Source organism: Mandrillus leucophaeus, unplaced genomic scaffold (genome assembly GCF_000951045.1).
Source record: "Mandrillus leucophaeus isolate KB7577 unplaced genomic scaffold, Mleu.le_1.0 Scaffold228, whole genome shotgun sequence".
In the NCBI taxonomy this organism is placed as follows: Eukaryota; Metazoa; Chordata; class Mammalia; order Primates; family Cercopithecidae; genus Mandrillus; species Mandrillus leucophaeus.
In genome coordinates this window covers 2,268,508-2,285,631 of record NW_012102343.1, presented here as the reverse complement: position 1 = coordinate 2,285,631, position 17,124 = coordinate 2,268,508, and the positions used below count along the sequence as shown (strand labels likewise).

At 39.4% G+C, this 17,124-nt stretch overlaps 1 protein-coding gene across 3 annotated transcripts in view; it reads right to left on the bottom strand.

Annotated features, from left to right (window-relative positions):
* The window catches only part of TTLL5 (tubulin tyrosine ligase-like family member 5), a 335,321-nt gene that overhangs the window by 301,083 nt on the left and 17,114 nt on the right, over positions 1–17,124 (bottom strand). For all 3 annotated transcript variants that reach the window (XM_011981565.1, XM_011981566.1, XM_011981567.1), the window contains exons 4-6: positions 14,000–14,082; positions 12,044–12,150; positions 5,657–5,787 (exon numbers count right to left, since the gene is read on the bottom strand). In XM_011981565.1, the coding sequence (XP_011836955.1) occupies positions 5,657–5,787; positions 12,044–12,150; positions 14,000–14,082 (321 nt within the window). The remainder of the gene's footprint in view (positions 1–5,656; positions 5,788–12,043; positions 12,151–13,999; positions 14,083–17,124) is intronic.

Sequence of the window (17,124 nt, the reverse complement as noted above, 5' to 3'; positions counted from 1 at the left end):
CCACAAAATTTTATTCTTCTTTTGATTTCTTTCCAACCATTTAAAAATGGTCCTTAGCTTGTGGGACACACAAAAACTGGCAGAAGACCAATTTCACTCAAGGGATATAGTTTGTAGACATCGAATCTACACAATGGAATATTAAGCAGACACACAAAATAAGAATGTTATTAATGAAGTGATATGGAATGATCTTGAAGATAGCCTGTCAAATAAAAAAACAGACAGTGCAGGGCAATGTATGTTATATATGCCCATCTGTTTATATACACACACAAGTTATTTGCTAGTAAATGCAAAGAATATCTCTAGTGAGTATGTAAAAAACTAGTAACACTGATCATCTCTGGGGAGGAAAACGGGATGACTAAGGAACAAGAGGAGAAAAGAGACTTTTCACTGATGATTGTTTTGGAATTTCTTTTGTACCATGGGAATATATTACCTTTCAAAAAGTATAATTTACATAATTTTAAAGTCCTGCTATAGAAGACATATTTATAGTTATATATGACAAAAAAATAAATTTCCATAAAGTGAGGCCACTGAATATATGTATGTGTATTCAGTTTATGCATTTTTTTCACTTTGCCATTTTCCCCAGATACTGAGCAGACTGAACAGAATGCCTGAGCAAGAAGCTATTAATATTAAAACAAAACAAAAAAAAACAACAGTTTCCAAACGTCACTCATTCAATACCTCTAAGTATCTAATCTATGTCTATCAGTTTGCTAGGTGTGGGGTGCACAGTGATAAAAAATACAGTCTTTACCGTCATGAAGATTAGACTAGCCGAGAAAACAGACATTGAACAAGTAATTACAGACAATGAGAGTTATAAAAAGGAAGTACAAGGTTCCATAGAAATGTCTAAGAAAACGACCAGGCTAGTTATTAACAGGCTCACTCACACCTGTAATCCCAGCACTTTAGGAGGCTGCGGCAGGAGGATCCCTTGAGGCCAGGAGTTCGAGACCAGGCTGGCCAACATAGCAGGACTGTTTCCACGGAAAATAAAAAAATTAGCCAGGCATGGTGGTGCATGGCTGCGGTCCCAGCTACTTCTAAGGCTGAGGTGGGCAGATTACTTGAGCCCACGAATTTGAGGAGACAGTGAGCTATGACTGCACTACAGCCTGGGTGAGAGAACAAGAAGCTGGGGAGGAAGGGGACGGAAGGTGGGGAGGGGACGGAAGGAGAGGGGAAGGGAAGGTAGGGCAGGGTAGGGCAAGGCAGGGCAGGGCAGGGCAGGGAAGCGAAGGGAAGGGGTCAAAGCTGTCTGGAGACAGTACCCTCTACTGTGTGAACTAGGCTTATCAGAAGTTAATGCTTCTGGCTGGGTGCGGTGGCTCACGCCTGTAATCCCAGCACTTTGGGAGGCCCAGGCGCGTGGATCACCTGAGGTCAGGAGTTTGAAACCAGTCTGGCCAACATGGTAAAACCCCGTCTCTACTAAAAATACAAAAATTAGCCAGGTGTGGTGGTGCACGTCTGTTATCCCAGCTACTCAGGAGGTTGAACCAGAAGAATTGTTTGAACCCAGGAAGCAGAGGTTGCAGTGAGCCAAGATCAAGCCATTGCAGTCCAGCCTGGGCAACACAGCGAGACTCTGTCCCCCCCAAAAAATAAGTTAATGCTTCTTCTGGTGCTTCACTATGACTGAAATCCTAAATGTTCTTGAAATTGTAAATATCAAAGACTTGTCTTTCAGGCTAGTCTTTTCTCCTTGACTTGTGATATTTTCAGAACAAGGATTGTTCTCTCTTACAGGTTCTAAATATGTGGGTAGGAAGCAAGAAAAATCAGAGGCAAAGGCCAGGCAGACTTGCTCAGGAGCCTCTGCTTCAGGATGAAGATGTACTAAACAGGTTCCCCAGTTCTTTCAAGTGCTTTCCAGTTCCTACAGTGGCAGCAGGCTTGGTCTAACAGAAACAGCAATGAACCTGGAGTAGAAAGATCTGAGTTGCAATTCTGGCTTTTCAAGTATATGACTCTAGAGGTAATGTGCTTAAATCATCTAGTCTTACCTTTAAAATGAGATTTTAAAAATTTAGCCTGATTTGCTAAGATCTCTTATAACGCTAAAATTGTAATTCTACATATTTACCCATTGCTTTGAAATCTAGTCATCTGTAATTAGTTGGTGGACATGGAAATTCACATGTTAGAATCATTTCTCAGTCTCTCTTACAACTAGAGATGGCCATAGAGCCCAATTCTGGGGAAAGTTTTGCTTTTATGATACTGGTATCACCCCATCTTCTTCTTTGTTGCTTCTTTCTTCCTTCCGCTTAGAAAGCTGTCCCCTTGAGGGGAATGGCTAGAGTTGGCAAAAGAGCTTTAGTCAGCGTCTTCAGGGTCACAGACCTCTAATTCTATTCTACTAAATACTGTAACTGGCAGTGATGGCACCAGGAGCCTAGATAGACCAGTGTACCATGTATTCCAACCCCTACACTCAAGTTACTGAGAATAGTTTGGGGAGTACCCAGGCTTTCACATCTCTGGAGACAGTGATTGGTCTCTAGGCTATATCTTTACAGGTTTTCTCTTATTAGAACAAAAAGCTATAAATTCATGAGACCACCTTGGCTGTTGTCTCTAGTGTTTTTAGGCAATCCTCATGTCCAATCCTTATCAGTTCTCTTTCAAAGGCCCTGCAGAGGCTATTTCAACCACTTTCTGCCTTTTTAGACACCCACCCATTCCTAGGCCCCTCAATCCTGGCACAAGACCTCATCAACCTGTTCACCAAGAAGGCTAGGAATTTGTAACAAACCTATTTACCTGCTTTCCTCTCCATCTAAAATGTTATCTGGGTCATCAACTTAGTCTTATTCCTTCTCCTCTTTCAGGAGACACATGCCCACTTCTCTTTCTAATGCTCACCCTTCTACTTGGGTTCTTGATTTAACCCTCTCCTGCCTCCTCTGAGACCTCATTCCCTTGTTCCTCTTCAATCTCCCTTTCCTCTCTGATTCTCTGTGGTGCTGCTTCTTTTCTTCTCTCCCTTAGTAATCACATCCATCTCCATACCTGTAGCTTCCAGAAACTACATCTCTGGCCAGAACTCAAAGCTGCTCTTACAACTGCCTACAAAACACACTACCTGGATGCCCCATCGAAATCCAAATCCATCCCTTGTCCAAAACGTAACATTCCTCTTCCCCTTTAACAGCTCCTCCTTTGCCTTCCTGGTTACATTCCCTGGTAAAAAATCCAATGGTCTTCCTAGCTTCTCATACTCAAACCTTAGGATGCCTCTTTGACCCCTGCCTCACTTCCCATACACAGGCAGTACTGTTTGTTCTCGCACTCTTTCTACTCATACCTATCCATTTTATCCACATCACTGCAGTAACCTTCAAAGAGATCACCATTTTCTTCCTCTGCTTCTGCCAACTCATTTCACATAGTTATTTTTCTAAAGGCCAGTCTGTTTATGGTGTCCCTTTCCTTCCAAAAAAACTTCCTACTGCCCACACTCAAGCACTAGAGGGCCAGCACATAATACTATTAATTAGTATTATTTTAACTAATACTAATTAATAGTAGTTATTAATAACCTAACTACAACTTTAGTTAGTAGTTAAACATAACATACTAAAAGTAAAATAGTAAAACATAGTAAAAACATAGTATTAATATAGTTAGTAAACATAACTACTACTAATAATACAAACATAGCCTGAAATAGGAAATAGTATTAAACATTTATCAAGCCACCCCTATCAGGCACCATCCCAAGTGCTTTCCACATATTAACCTACTTAAATATCTTGACAACATTATAAGGTCAGCACCAGCAATACTCCCATTTTATAGATGCGGACATTAAGGCACAGAAGTTGGAGTAACTTGGCTAAAGTCACATAGCAAAAATTTCCTTAACTACAAATTTGCAGCTTTGAGTGCATTGAAGCTCAAAGTTCATTCATTTAATTAGAGCTCTATGTGACCCACTGCAGAGCCATCTGTGGGCAGACAATGAATTGCCAACCAATGGCCCCAGCCAGAGCAACAAATGCTGTTAGATAAATGGTGAAGCAGGCGTTCCTGATGAACTGCTGGTCTCCTCTGCCAAAATATGGAACAATTCACTAGGTGACCCAGAGAGACTGGCAAGCCTAACAGGTTAAAAGAATCAAAAGTCAGGAAGTCTAGAGATAACTCTCTCTTTTCCCCATGCTACTTCGTCTATCCATAAAACAGAAATAGTCTCTTTCTCGGACTTCTTGGGAGGAAAACTGTCCTCTCTGTGCGTCTCACCTGATGTTCCTCATGGGAGAAGTGACTTCTCTCACACTGGTGCTACTGGGGAATGGTCACTGCACGCACGCTGCCCAGTGCCATTAGCAATGAAGCAGAGAGATGAAGAGCATGGCCTCTGAAGCCAAACTGCCAGTTTGAACCCTAACTCTACCATTTGCAAACTGCATAACTCATGGAAAGTTTCTTAACCAAACTGCACCTTAGTCGCCTCATCTATAATACTACCACAGTAGAGGTGCCACTTAAAAGAGTGCCTACCAGAAAGGAAACATTCAGTAAGTATTAGTTATTACCACTGTAATTTGGACTTTCACAAGAGACCTGCCTCACATCTCATCTGTACTCATGTCTCTTTCGTGCACTAAGCTTAGTGAGTCAGGCTCTGCCCCTGTGGAGGAAAGCCTGAAACCAGCGCAGTGCCTCTGCCTGGCCTGGGTGGGTAAGTTCACAATGATGCAAAAGAAATAAGAAGCCCACTTTAGATCTGGATCCAGGCCATGTGTTTCTGTATCACTTTACCAGCCATACAGCTGACACTTAGATGCCTATTTGGCTCCCATGTGTATTTTTTTTTATTTGTCTGAACTCAAAGGGGAGAGAATGTGACTAACTTGTAGCTCCAAACCCTAACATCCAAAGATATGTGGTATCTCTACTCCCAAAGAACATAAATTACACAAGACTAGAAATCGAGGCTGAAAGAACATTTCTTAAATGGCAAGGGAAAAAGGGATACTGAAAAGGAAGCATGTATAATTCATATGCAGGAATATAAAGTATCCTCACAGGCCAGGTGTGGTGGATCATGCCTGTCATCTCAGAGTTTTGTGAAGCCGAGAGGGGAGGATTCTTTGAGCCCAGGTGTTCAAGACCAGCCTGGGTAACAGAGCGAGATCCCATCTCTACAAAAAATTTAAAAATTAGCTGAGCCTGGTGGTGCACGCCTGTATTCCCAGCTACTTGGGAGGCTGAGGAGGAAGGATCACTTGAGCCCAGGAAGCAAAGAGTGCAGTGAGCCATGATCGTGCCACTGCGGTCCTGGGCTACAGAGGGAGACTCTGTCTCTCTAAAAAAAAACAAAAAAAATCCTTACATAGGCACTAAGTCATCAATAGAGAGAAGGGACATCAAGCAAAAATACGTAAGGGGCATGCTTATATGATGCCAACGTGTCCTTACATAAATAATACTGACAAGTTTACCGAGCACATCAGAATAAAAATAGTTTTTAAAGTTACCTCTGCAACTGTTTTACTAAAGAGTCACAGTTGTCTAAGGATTTGGAAAGCCCTGATTGGTTGACACCTTGAGGCGGCTTTTGGGGTAAATATTCCCCAGGTTCAGTTGCTGGGGACTGGGGCATTCTCTGTCAAGCACTTACTACAAAATTCCGCGTACTCAGCTGGCAGGAGGAAGGTCTGGGGGAGGATGTGAAAAGCCTTGAATCCATGTGTATGCTGCATTCGAATAATGTTTTTGTACAGTCGGTCCTTCCGGGTAAGTTCATAAGACCTAAAAAATCAAATAAGTAATTCCATTTAGTAAACCATGACTCAGAATTTTCCTGTACACACTCTAAAGAGTTAGAGTTCACAGTCTTAGACCAGTTAGTGAAGACAGTATTATATCCTAAACATATCACTGTTAATCCAAAGGCTTATTAATCATTTTTATCAAATGGGTTTTTTGGTCAGATTTTTTTCATTAAGATAAAATCTCCATACCATAAAATTTGCCCTTTTTAACGTGTAATTCTATGAGTTTGGACAAACACATACAATTATGTAATCACCACCACAATCAAGATAAACAACAGTTTCAACATCCCAAAAAGTTACCTCAAGTCCCCCTGTAGTGGACCCTCCCAATCACCTCCAGCCCCTGGGAAAACATTCATTTGTTTTCTGTCCTTATAATTTTGCCTTTTCCAGAAAGTCAAATAAGTGGAATCGGACAGTGTATATCCTTTTGAGACTAGCTTCTTTCACGGAGCACAACCCATTTGAAATTTATCGTTGTTGTTGTATGTATCAGTATTCTGTCCCTTTTCTTGCTCAGTAGTAATCCACTGTATAGATGTACCACAGTTATCCATTCACCAGTTGAAGGCATTTGGGCTGTTTAGTTTTTGGAGATTATGAACAAAGTTGCTATAAAGCATTTCCATATGGATTTTTATATGAATGTATGTTTTTGTAAGTTTTACTGTAAACGTAAGTTTTTATTTCTTTAGAAGTGGGACCACTTCGTTGTTCAGTAAGTTATTTTAGTTATTTATTGTTGTACAACAAATTACCTTAAAATACAGCAGCTTAAAATTTAATCACGATAAATATTTATGACCTCATAGTTTCTGGGGCCAGGAATGTGGGAGTGAGAGGGCTACGTAGTTCTGTCCCAAGGTCCTTTATGAGGTTACAGTCAAGATACGGGCCAGCACTGCAGTCATCAGGCTCAAGAGCAGATGGAAAACCCAACTTCCAGATGGCTCATCACTCATATGGGGCTGCCTGCTTGCAGGAGGCCTCAGTTCCTCACCACATGAACCTTTTCATAAGGCCAAGTGCCTTCAAGATGTGATAACTGGTTTCTCCCAAATCAAGTGATCGAAGAAAGTGAGCAAGAAGCTGTAATGTCTTTTACAATCTAGTCTCAGAAGCGACAGTCACTTCTGTCATATTCCACTAGTTAGAGGCAAGTCACTAAATCTAGTCAACACTCAAGAACAGAAAAATTAAGCTCAACCTTTTGAAAGCAATGTCAAAGAATTTATGGACACATTTTACAATCACCACATAAGTATATGTTAAACTTTATAATAAACTGCCAAATGTGATTCTGAGGATATTGGAAAAACAAGCTCCGTTTCTCCTGCTATATTCTGAGATACTGAGGAAAAACCAAAGTGTTTTTCCTACTCTGTAATCTCAATTCAACATAATCACTCAACACTGTAGACACCAAATGTGTGGGGGGTTTCCCCACACACAAAGCAAGCAATCTTGCAGTGAGTGTCTTCTAATTCAACTCAATTTTGACCCTACCTACCTGGAGATAGTGTCAGTTCCCACAAGTTAAAGGCTCAGTCCCACAAAACTGCCTCCCACTTCCAATGCCAATAGCAAGCCCCAAGTTGTTTTACCTGTGCTTCTAACCACCTGGCTGTAAATAGGGGTCCCTACAACTCCCTCTTTGGGTTCAATTAATTTGTTAGAGCAGCTCACAGAACTGAGAGCAACACTTATGTTTACTGGTTTATTAAAAGGGATATTACAAAGGATATAGAGGAAGAGATGCACAGGGTGAGGTATGAGAAAAGAGGCGCAGAACCTCTATGTGCTCTCCGGGCACACTACTGGCCAAGAATCTCCATGTGTTCTGTTACCCAGAAGCTCTCCAAACCCAGTCCTTTGGGGGTTTTACGAAAGCTTCATTACACAAGCATAACTGATTGGACACTGGTGACTAATTTAGCTTTCAGCCCCTCTTTCCTTCCTGGAGGCTGAGGTGTGGGCTGGAAGTCCTAAACCTCTAATCACACCTTGGTCTTTTCTTGTAACCAGTTCCCATCCTGAAGCTACCTAGGGACAGCCAGGCACCAGTTAAGTCATTAGTATATAAAAGGACACTTCTCACTCTGGAGATTCCAAGGAGTCAAGGAGTTATATGTCAGGAAACACGAGGGAGACTAACTACATATTTCACAAGATCACAGTTATCCAGAGTGGCTATACCACTGTGCATTCCCGCCAGCAAAAGTGTTCCAGTTGCTATGCATCCTGGCCCACACTCAGTGTCTTCTGGTTTTTGTTTTTAGCCATTCTAATGGATATATTGATACTTCGTATAGTTTTAATTTGTATTCCATTAATTACTAATGCCACTGAGCATTTTTCATAAGCATCTTTTATTTGCCATCCCTGTATCTTCTTTGGTGAGGCATCCATTCAGATATTTTACCCATTTTGAAAAATAAACTTGTTTGTTTCCTTATGATTGAGTTTTAAGAGTTTGTTACATATTCTGGACACAAATTCTTTATCAGTTACGTGTTCTGCAAATATTTTCTCCAGTTCATAGCTTGTTTTTTCATTTTCTTAACAGTGTCTTTCAAACAGCAGATATTTTTAATTTTTAAAAAGTCAAATTTATCAATTTTTTCCTTTTATGACTGTGCTTCTATTGCTGTATCTAGGAATCCTTTGTCTAACACAAGGTTGCAAAGGTCTTCTCTACTCTGTTTTCTTCTATAAGTTTTACAGTTTATGTTTTATTTTTAGGTCTATGACCCTTATTTCAAATGGGTTTTTAAAAATTGATTCACAAGTATAAAAATCTATTCTAAAACAGATTTCAAATATAAGTAAACAACACAAAAAAAGTTTGACTATTGATAAATATACCCAAAATTTCAGGTTATAAAAAATGAACCTGTGAAAGAAATTCTAGCTCCAAAAGCTTCAACAAAGTCTGTACTATTCACAATTACAAATCATTATAAAATATTTTAGGAACCCTGTGTGTTTTACTTTAATGGAATCATGATTCTCTAATAGTATAAAAACATTTGGATTAATCAGATAGTGAAAAAAACACCAGTACTCCAACTAAAAGCAAGCTCCCAGACCAAAGCATTCTGAAAGTTTTTATACCACAGGTATCTACAGATGTGACCTTCTGAGAAACACAACATGGCAAAAAAAATTCTGAGTTAATTCTAAGTAGAATGTAAATTGAGAAACATTAACTACTAAAACATCAGAATTTCTGAGATGTTTTCTTAATTTGTTCTTAGGGGGAAAAGCATTTAGCATATTTTTTTAAAAAGACTGTCCAGGAAAATCAAACACATGGTTATCTAATTCATATTGATAAATCTATTGCCATAGCAATAACTGTCCAACCTCTCATGTAACTATGTGGAACTCATATCATCACTAGCACCACAGGCCTGAAATGACCCTCCTGGATGGGACGCAAGACAAGCCTTAACTTTAGGTATAATGATCCTATTACAGTAAAGACCCAGGTTAGGAACCCTGTTGAGAACTTAACTACATCATTGAGTGATGGATATAGAAGAGGCAAAGTTATAAAGAAAATCAGGAAAATTAGTGCCTTAAAACCAAGGCAGTAATTACTATTATATCAGGGGTACATTCTTGTGTATAGTACTTCAAAAAGGCACTTTGGTTAGCCTCGACTGGACTCACTGGTCTATGATTTGTTTCACTCCTTCAAAATCAACTAAGAACCTTTGTAGTCATCATTAAAAACTTATTCAACCTGTTCCACAGTTCAAATTCCTTTCTATGATTTCAAAAACTGCTTTGTTAAATCTAGGTACCACAAACATTTCTTTCTTATCTATGGCCCTCTTCTGAAATCCAGAGCAGAGGTACTCAATTTTTAGTGTACATAATAAGAATCACCTAGAGAACTTCCTAAAAAATGCATGTGAGACCCAGGTCTCACCTCTCAAAATTCTGGGATGAAGCCCAGGATTCTGCATTTTAAACAAACACCCCAGAAGATTCTGATACAGACAGTCCAGGACCTACGCTAACTGCTGATTTAATCTACAACAGTAATTTCCTAACTTCCCTGTTACAAATTACCTCAATGTTTTTTAAATATATAGCTTTCCAGGTACATATTTACCTGGAAAGGTAAGGTACCTAGAAAGTGCTTAAATATGCACCTTCTCTGGAGATGGTAAATTCTATGAATCTGCAATGGGACCTGAGAATGCATATTTTGCAAAAGTACCCTAGGTAATTCTTATCATTAGGGAATTAGAAACACTGAACCAGAGGGTAAGGAAAAGAATGCATTCTCCCACAGATGCCCCACATCAGTGGTCTTCAAACTTCTTTGCTTGGTACATCCTAGAATTTGGGGAAACTATACATCCTCTTGCATGTTTAAGCTGACATGTAAGATTTTTCATCATAAATTTAAATTGTTCCAAAGAACCTGATGAATGATAAATATTACCTTAAGACAAAATTATAACACCAATCTTTTTTTTTCTTTTTCTTTTTTTTTTTTTTTTTTTTTGAGACAGGGTCTCTCTGTGTTGCCCAGGCTGGAGTGCAGTGACACAATCATAGCTCACTGAAGCCCTGACCACCCCAAACTCAGGTGATCCTCCCACCTCAGCATCCCAAGTTGCTAGGCACATCCCACCATGCCCAGCTAAATTTTTTTTTTTTTTTTAGAGCCACGGTTTTGCCATGTTGCCCACGCCGGTCTCCAACTCCTTGGGCTCAAGCGACCTGCCTGCCTCAGCCTCCCAAAGTGCTGGGATCACAGACACGAGCCGCTGCACCCAGCCAACACCACACTTTTAAGTATACTGAAGGGAACCTAAATAACATAAAGATTCAATACCTCATTTTTTAAATGTCATTAAAGGAAAAGCTTTCTGTCAGTAAAATTTTCACTTTTTAAAATATGCTTTTTAATGAAGTTAACATATGTACAGAAAAGTATACAAAGTACAAGGCAGGGCATAATGAATGTTGACAAAGTGAACACACCTGTGTAACCACCACTCAGGTTGTGTATAGAACATTCCCAGCATACCAGAAAAGCCTCCCTTAGACCGCCACACAGACACTATCCCTCAGTCACTCTTGTTTTTAATTCTTCCATTTCATTTCCCACAAACAACAGGTTACCCTAACATATTTAATACTTGTCTTTTACATCATATCATACCTTCTCTACAGCAAAATTACACATAGGAATTGAAATATAATATTTTTAATTCCCTGTGATCATAAGGCTATAACTGTTTATATATACATAACTGATTATCATTCCAAGTATTGTAGTATACAATTCATCCAAACACCAATGACACTCAATTCTGTGAACTCCTTCCTAATTATACATCAAAAATCACAAAATGATCAGTCATTAAAATTATGTTTAATGATCTATCAGCTAATAGCTAGATTATATCATCCTTCAATTATTTTAAAAACAAAGAAATAGAAACTACCATCATGCAAAAAGGATTTGTTATGCTATTACTAGAATTCAATTAGACACGAATTTTTTTCTACCTTTCTTTGGAACCCTGAAAATTTCTACACCTAAGGACAACATACCAGACTAAGATTCTAGGTGAGCCATTCTTTAATAAAAGTGAAAAAACAGTAACTGTGAAGGGGAAGTAAGAAAGGCAAACCCACCATCATGAGGTACTCCCAAGCAGCTCAATTTTAGGAAAGAGAATCAGAAACAATCTCCTTTAAAACCATCCATGTCTATATAGCCCTTAGAAAGTGTTCACGCATGCTCAGGGATATGAACGCAACAGTTTGATTTGCAGAGTACTGTTCTGTACCAGAAAAATTTCTTCTGGCTGGGCGTGGTGGCTCATGCCTGTAATCCTAGCACTTTGGGAGGCCAAGGCGGGCAGATCATTTGAGGTCAGGAGTTTGAGACCAGCCTGGCCAACGTGGTGAAACCTTGTCTCTCCCAAAAATACAACAATTAGCCAGGCATGGTGGCGCAAGCTTGTAATCCCAGCTACTGGGGAGCTTGAACTCAGGAGGCAGAGGTTGCAGTGAGCCAAGATCATGCCACTGCACTCCAGCCTGGGTGACAGAGCGATACTCGTCTCAAAAAAAAAAAAAGTCTTCTTCTACTTTATTTTCTTCTCCCTCTTCTTTAAGGACATTAATTACCTCTGCTGGCTACATGCCCCAACATCACGTACCTTTAAATGAAGCAAAGCAGCTACAAAGAGTATTACCTGGGAAAGTGATTAACTTTTTGTGCTTCAGAGAGGGTGCGCAGTAAGAAGGGCTTCAGGTGGGATCCTGTCCACATTAGGTTATAGTCAGTGCTGCTTGGGTGAACCTGAGGGCAGACAGAAAGACAATAGGCAAAAAAACATCAGAGATACCCCTTCTCCAGGAAAAGCAATGGCAGAAAAAGCCACAGTGATTTTTTCATCCATAGTGTACTCATGGGGGTGGCCCAATTAGTACATGAGCCTAGTGAGACAAAAGCAGTGCATCGTAGAACAAGTTTAAAGAATAGGAGGGTTGGGCAAATCCCAGATGCAGAAACCAAAATAAATTAACCCTTCTATAGAAGTCCATGATGTCTCTTAATAGTCTTGTATTTCTTTCTCAGGCTGCCCTTATCCTTGCAGATACTGAGTATGAAGTGCTGATCGGAGATAAACCTTATAGGAGTACACCAACTTAGAATTCACTCATTCATCCATTAAAATTCTTTTGTCCATTAATTCAACAATGAGGCACCATGTTAAGTGCCAGAAATAAAACAGCAACAAGACAGGATACAAACTGGTATCAGAACTTCCCTCATGGCCAAGTGCGGTGGCTCATGCCTGTAATCTCAGCACTTTGGGAGGCCGAGGTGGGAGGATCGCGTGAGCTCAGGAGTTTGAGACTAGCCTAGCAACACAGTAAGACCATGTGTCTACAAAATAAAAATTTTTTTAAATTAGCCAGGAGTGGTGCCATGCACCTGTAGTACCAACTACTTGGGAGGCTGAGGCAGGAGAATCACTTGAGGCCAGGAGTTCAAGGCTACAGTGAGCTATGATTATGCCACTGTTCCCCTGCCTGGGTAACTCAGTGAGACTCCGTCTCTAAAAATAAAAAATTTTTTAAAAAAGAACTTCCTCAAAATATCTCTTACAAACCTCAAGCGAGGAACCAGACTTTTATCAATTGTCACAAAGTATCTATGGTGGAAGTCTGTTCAGCCTTTTTGCTTGTCCTTTTCGATGTTAACATTCCAATCTTCCAACTTTCTTTGGAGAATGACTTACTCCCTGATTTTCAAGAACCTGCCAATCACCCACCCATCCCCTCCCGCAAGGAGTGGATCCAAAGCCAAGCTAGGCCAATCATTCTATCTCCAGAACGTGATTTTTGAGCAAGGAAAGGCAAAAGGACAATGAATGGAGTCCAGCCATGTCCATGGCAGTGCCTTGAGAAGATGATCCTCAAGATTCCTGTTCCTAGATCCCTGGGGCTGTCCTGGTCTCTCTCCTTCCAAATGCCTGCCTTTTCAGCTTTTTCTCTGATTCTGCTGGTCCCCTCTGCACACCATTCTGAAAAATCCCTTTTGGTTTTTTTTGTTTGTTTGTTTGTTTGTTTGTTTGTTTTTTGAGACAGAGCCTCACTCTGTCACCCAGGCTGGAGTGCAGTGGCGTGATCTCAGCTCACTGCAACCTCCACCTCCCAAGTTCAAGCGATTCTCCTGCCTCAGGCTCTTGAGTAGCTGGGACTACAGGTGCACGTCACCACGCCCAGCTAATTTTTGTATTTTTAGTAGAGACAGGGTTTCACCATGTTGGCCAGGATGGTCTCGATCTCCTGATCTCATGATCCACCCGCCGTTTCAAGTTAAACAAAGTCCATTTCAGTTGCCTGCAATCAAACAACCTTAACTGGGTATCAGACAATTCCTTATGGGCAACTGTGCCCCTAGCCCAAGCCCAAGAACAAGCAAGAAAAAAAATTTTTCTGAAATCATCTGGAAACATTTTCCATGTATCGCAAGCAGGACTGGTAAAGCCACTCTGAAATTCAATCTGAGTTATGGATCATCACTAAGCATTGGTCCCATGTACTTCCTAGAGCCGGCCCTGTTAGCTGGTAAAGTCAGTTAGGTGGCTAGGATTTTCAGCTTATGAGCAGATCAGGTGAGGTAGTAAAAATAAACTTACTTCATGAAATCCATGGGCTGTCAGAATGCTGCGTACTAGGCGACTGTCCGTTCGTACAATCTTATAAGACAAATGATAACGTTCTAAAGAAAACCAGAATCAAGTTCAGTAACTAGAAAGTTCATTGTAAAAACAAAAAAAAACTGTAACATGGTGGCTTAATTATACTCAATAACATTATATGCTACCATTAAAATGATTACAAATAAGTTGAGCATATTTTGGACCATGAGTTCTTAAAATGAGACTCATTGGAGGTCATTAGACATGGATGGGGGGAAAAAATCGCACCTTGGTTTTCACTAGTTTCTAGATGAAATTTAACAATGGCTTCAATTAGGATTTTAAGCAACAAAACGGCAGTATTAACATTATCTGTGACCCTGCCACCAACAGACAGACATCAGATATTTTAATATTATTTTACAGTTATAATTATCTCAAAATATCACTTATTCTCATAGCATTTAAAAATTATAGTAGTTAATAGACCTTCACTAGATTGTATTATTTAATACACTAATAAAAAAGCACATGTCACAATTTCTTAAAAAATACTTTCATTACTGTATGTCAATACAATGTATTTCCTTTGTAATTATTTACTTTTTTAAAATCTATTTTAAAATATTCTTCTGCGAAGAGGCCCATAGGCTTCTCCAGACTGCCAAAGGGATCTATTGTACCAAAAAGGTTAAAAACCCCTGCTCTAGACAGCCCTCTGTATCCTATAATGCTGATTACCAGTACATCTTAGACCAGAGGTTAGAAACTGGTAGCCCAAGGATGAAATCCAGCCTGTAGACATGGTTGGTTGGTTTCTCATGGTGCTCTAAAAACAAAATTGAATTCATTGCTTAGCTTCTGAAATGGAAAGAATTCATATAAAACTCTAGATTTCTAGGCTTCTCTTAAAAAACCTGGAAACCTGGGCTTTCTTCTCTCCAATGGCAAGAATCAGCTGGAGAACTGCAACTGCCCCATTCGGGTCAGGTCATACTCTTCAGTTCAGCACAGGACCTGGCCTGCTTCACTCAATCACATTTCCTGCCAGGGCCAAGTAAGCGTTTGTGCTTGTGACCACTATGGGAGAGGAAAGTCTGAAACCATGTGAGATTTCAATATAATTTACTCTGGACCACTGAATTCGATCTCTTTCTATGCACCACTACTAACTGAAAAAGTTAGCTAAGAATTCTGCAGAAGAATTTTTTTAGAGGACCTCATATTGAACGATTCTGAATTGAACAATTCTGAATGATACAGACACTCATGGACAGACTCTAGAACAATATTCAGCCTCTACAGTCAAAGACAACAATTTCTTTTTCAAGTTTATGTGAAGATATTCATAAATCTCTGCTGCTACTTACTCAGCACTGGCAGGAACACCATGCAAAGCAGACACAGGAGGATTAACATTCAAAATGTCAATCGCTTCGTTCTTTTCATTCTTGTGGCAAACTTTCAAAGTCAAGTAACAGTGTTACCCCAATGATCAATCACTATTACTTTGTCTTTGCAGTATCATTATAAGAAGCACTGCAGAATCATGTGAGAATAACAAGACAGTCTTAGAATATCTTCCAATGTCAAAAAAGGGAAATATCAAAAACTGATTAGGGACATGTCACTAAGAGCTTAAAAAGGCTCTCGAGGGCCAAGTTTAAGACAATTTGAACATAAAAATGAATAGTGACAGAGATAGATTATAATGTACTTATAAAAGAATCCATGTATTCACACTGATAAGGAGTTGAGAGGAAATCTGGGTTTTCTTTCGCTGCTGTGACAAATCACGACACATTTGTTGTTGTAAGGCAAATTTATTGTCTTACAGCTCTGTACATCAGAAGTCGAACACAGGTCTCACCAGGCTAAAACCAAGGAATTGGCAGAGCTGTGTTCTTTTCTGTGGGCTTTCCTTCCCTTTTCCATTCCTTGCCTTATGGCTTATGGTCCCCTTCCTCTATCTTTGAAGTCAACCATGGTTGGGTGTAGTCTTTTTCACATGATGACACTCTGGCCTCTTATACTTCCTTCTCCCACTTTAAAAAACTCTTGTGATTACATTGGACCCAGTTGGATAGTCCAGGATAATCTCCTTATCTTAAGGTCAGTTGATTAGCAACTTTAATTCCATCTACAACCTTAATTCACCCTATGCCATGTAAGATAACATATTCACAAATTCTGGAAATTAGAAGGTAGACATCTTTAAGGGATCATTATTCTGTCTACCACACAAGAGAAAGCTATTATTTACAGAGAATCCAGCTAATAAATGTAGAAGGAAAGATAGAAATGAAAAATCACCATTTTACAAAAACTATAAGAGTAAATGATTCAAACAAGAATCAGTGGATACCAATAGGGAGAGGCTATTAGGGAATAGGACACGCATACATCTCAAAATATCTTACCAGAGGATGCTTATAACAAAGGGAAAAGGCACCTTTACAATGAAGCCATCTGGTGAACACAGTCTTAACCAAATGATCAAATGTGCCATCACCAATACTGCAAAATAATGGCATCACATACTTCCAAATGTTATACACTGGGTGATACAGTTTTACTAAGCAATATTCCTACAGATTTTTAAAAATCTGAATTTAAACATGTAGGAACCATCAAACATGAATAATAATTAAACTTAAGGATATCCGTAAAACAAGCAGTCTAGAATATTTAAAAATGTCAATGTCATGGAAGACAAAAAAAAAAAGTCAAGGAAATGGCTGTACAGTAGACTAAAGAAATATGACAACAAAATGTAATATGTGATTGGATCCTGAATAGAAAAACAAAAAACCACTATGGAAGACTAAATTGGAACAATGGGGAAATCTGCATAGATTAGATCTATGGATTAGATAATAATATTTTGCCAGTGACAGATCATTGTGCTTATATAGAATATGCCCTTATTCTCAGGAGTCACAAGCTGAATAATGTATTAGGGCATGCAATATTTTACTAATTCTCAAATGCTTCAGAAAGAGAGAAGCAAATATGGCAAAATGTAAGTAATTGATGATTCTAGGGAAAGACTATATGCGTTCATTGTACTATTTTTGTAACTTCTCTGAAGGTTTTTAATTTTTCTAAATAAAATGTGTACA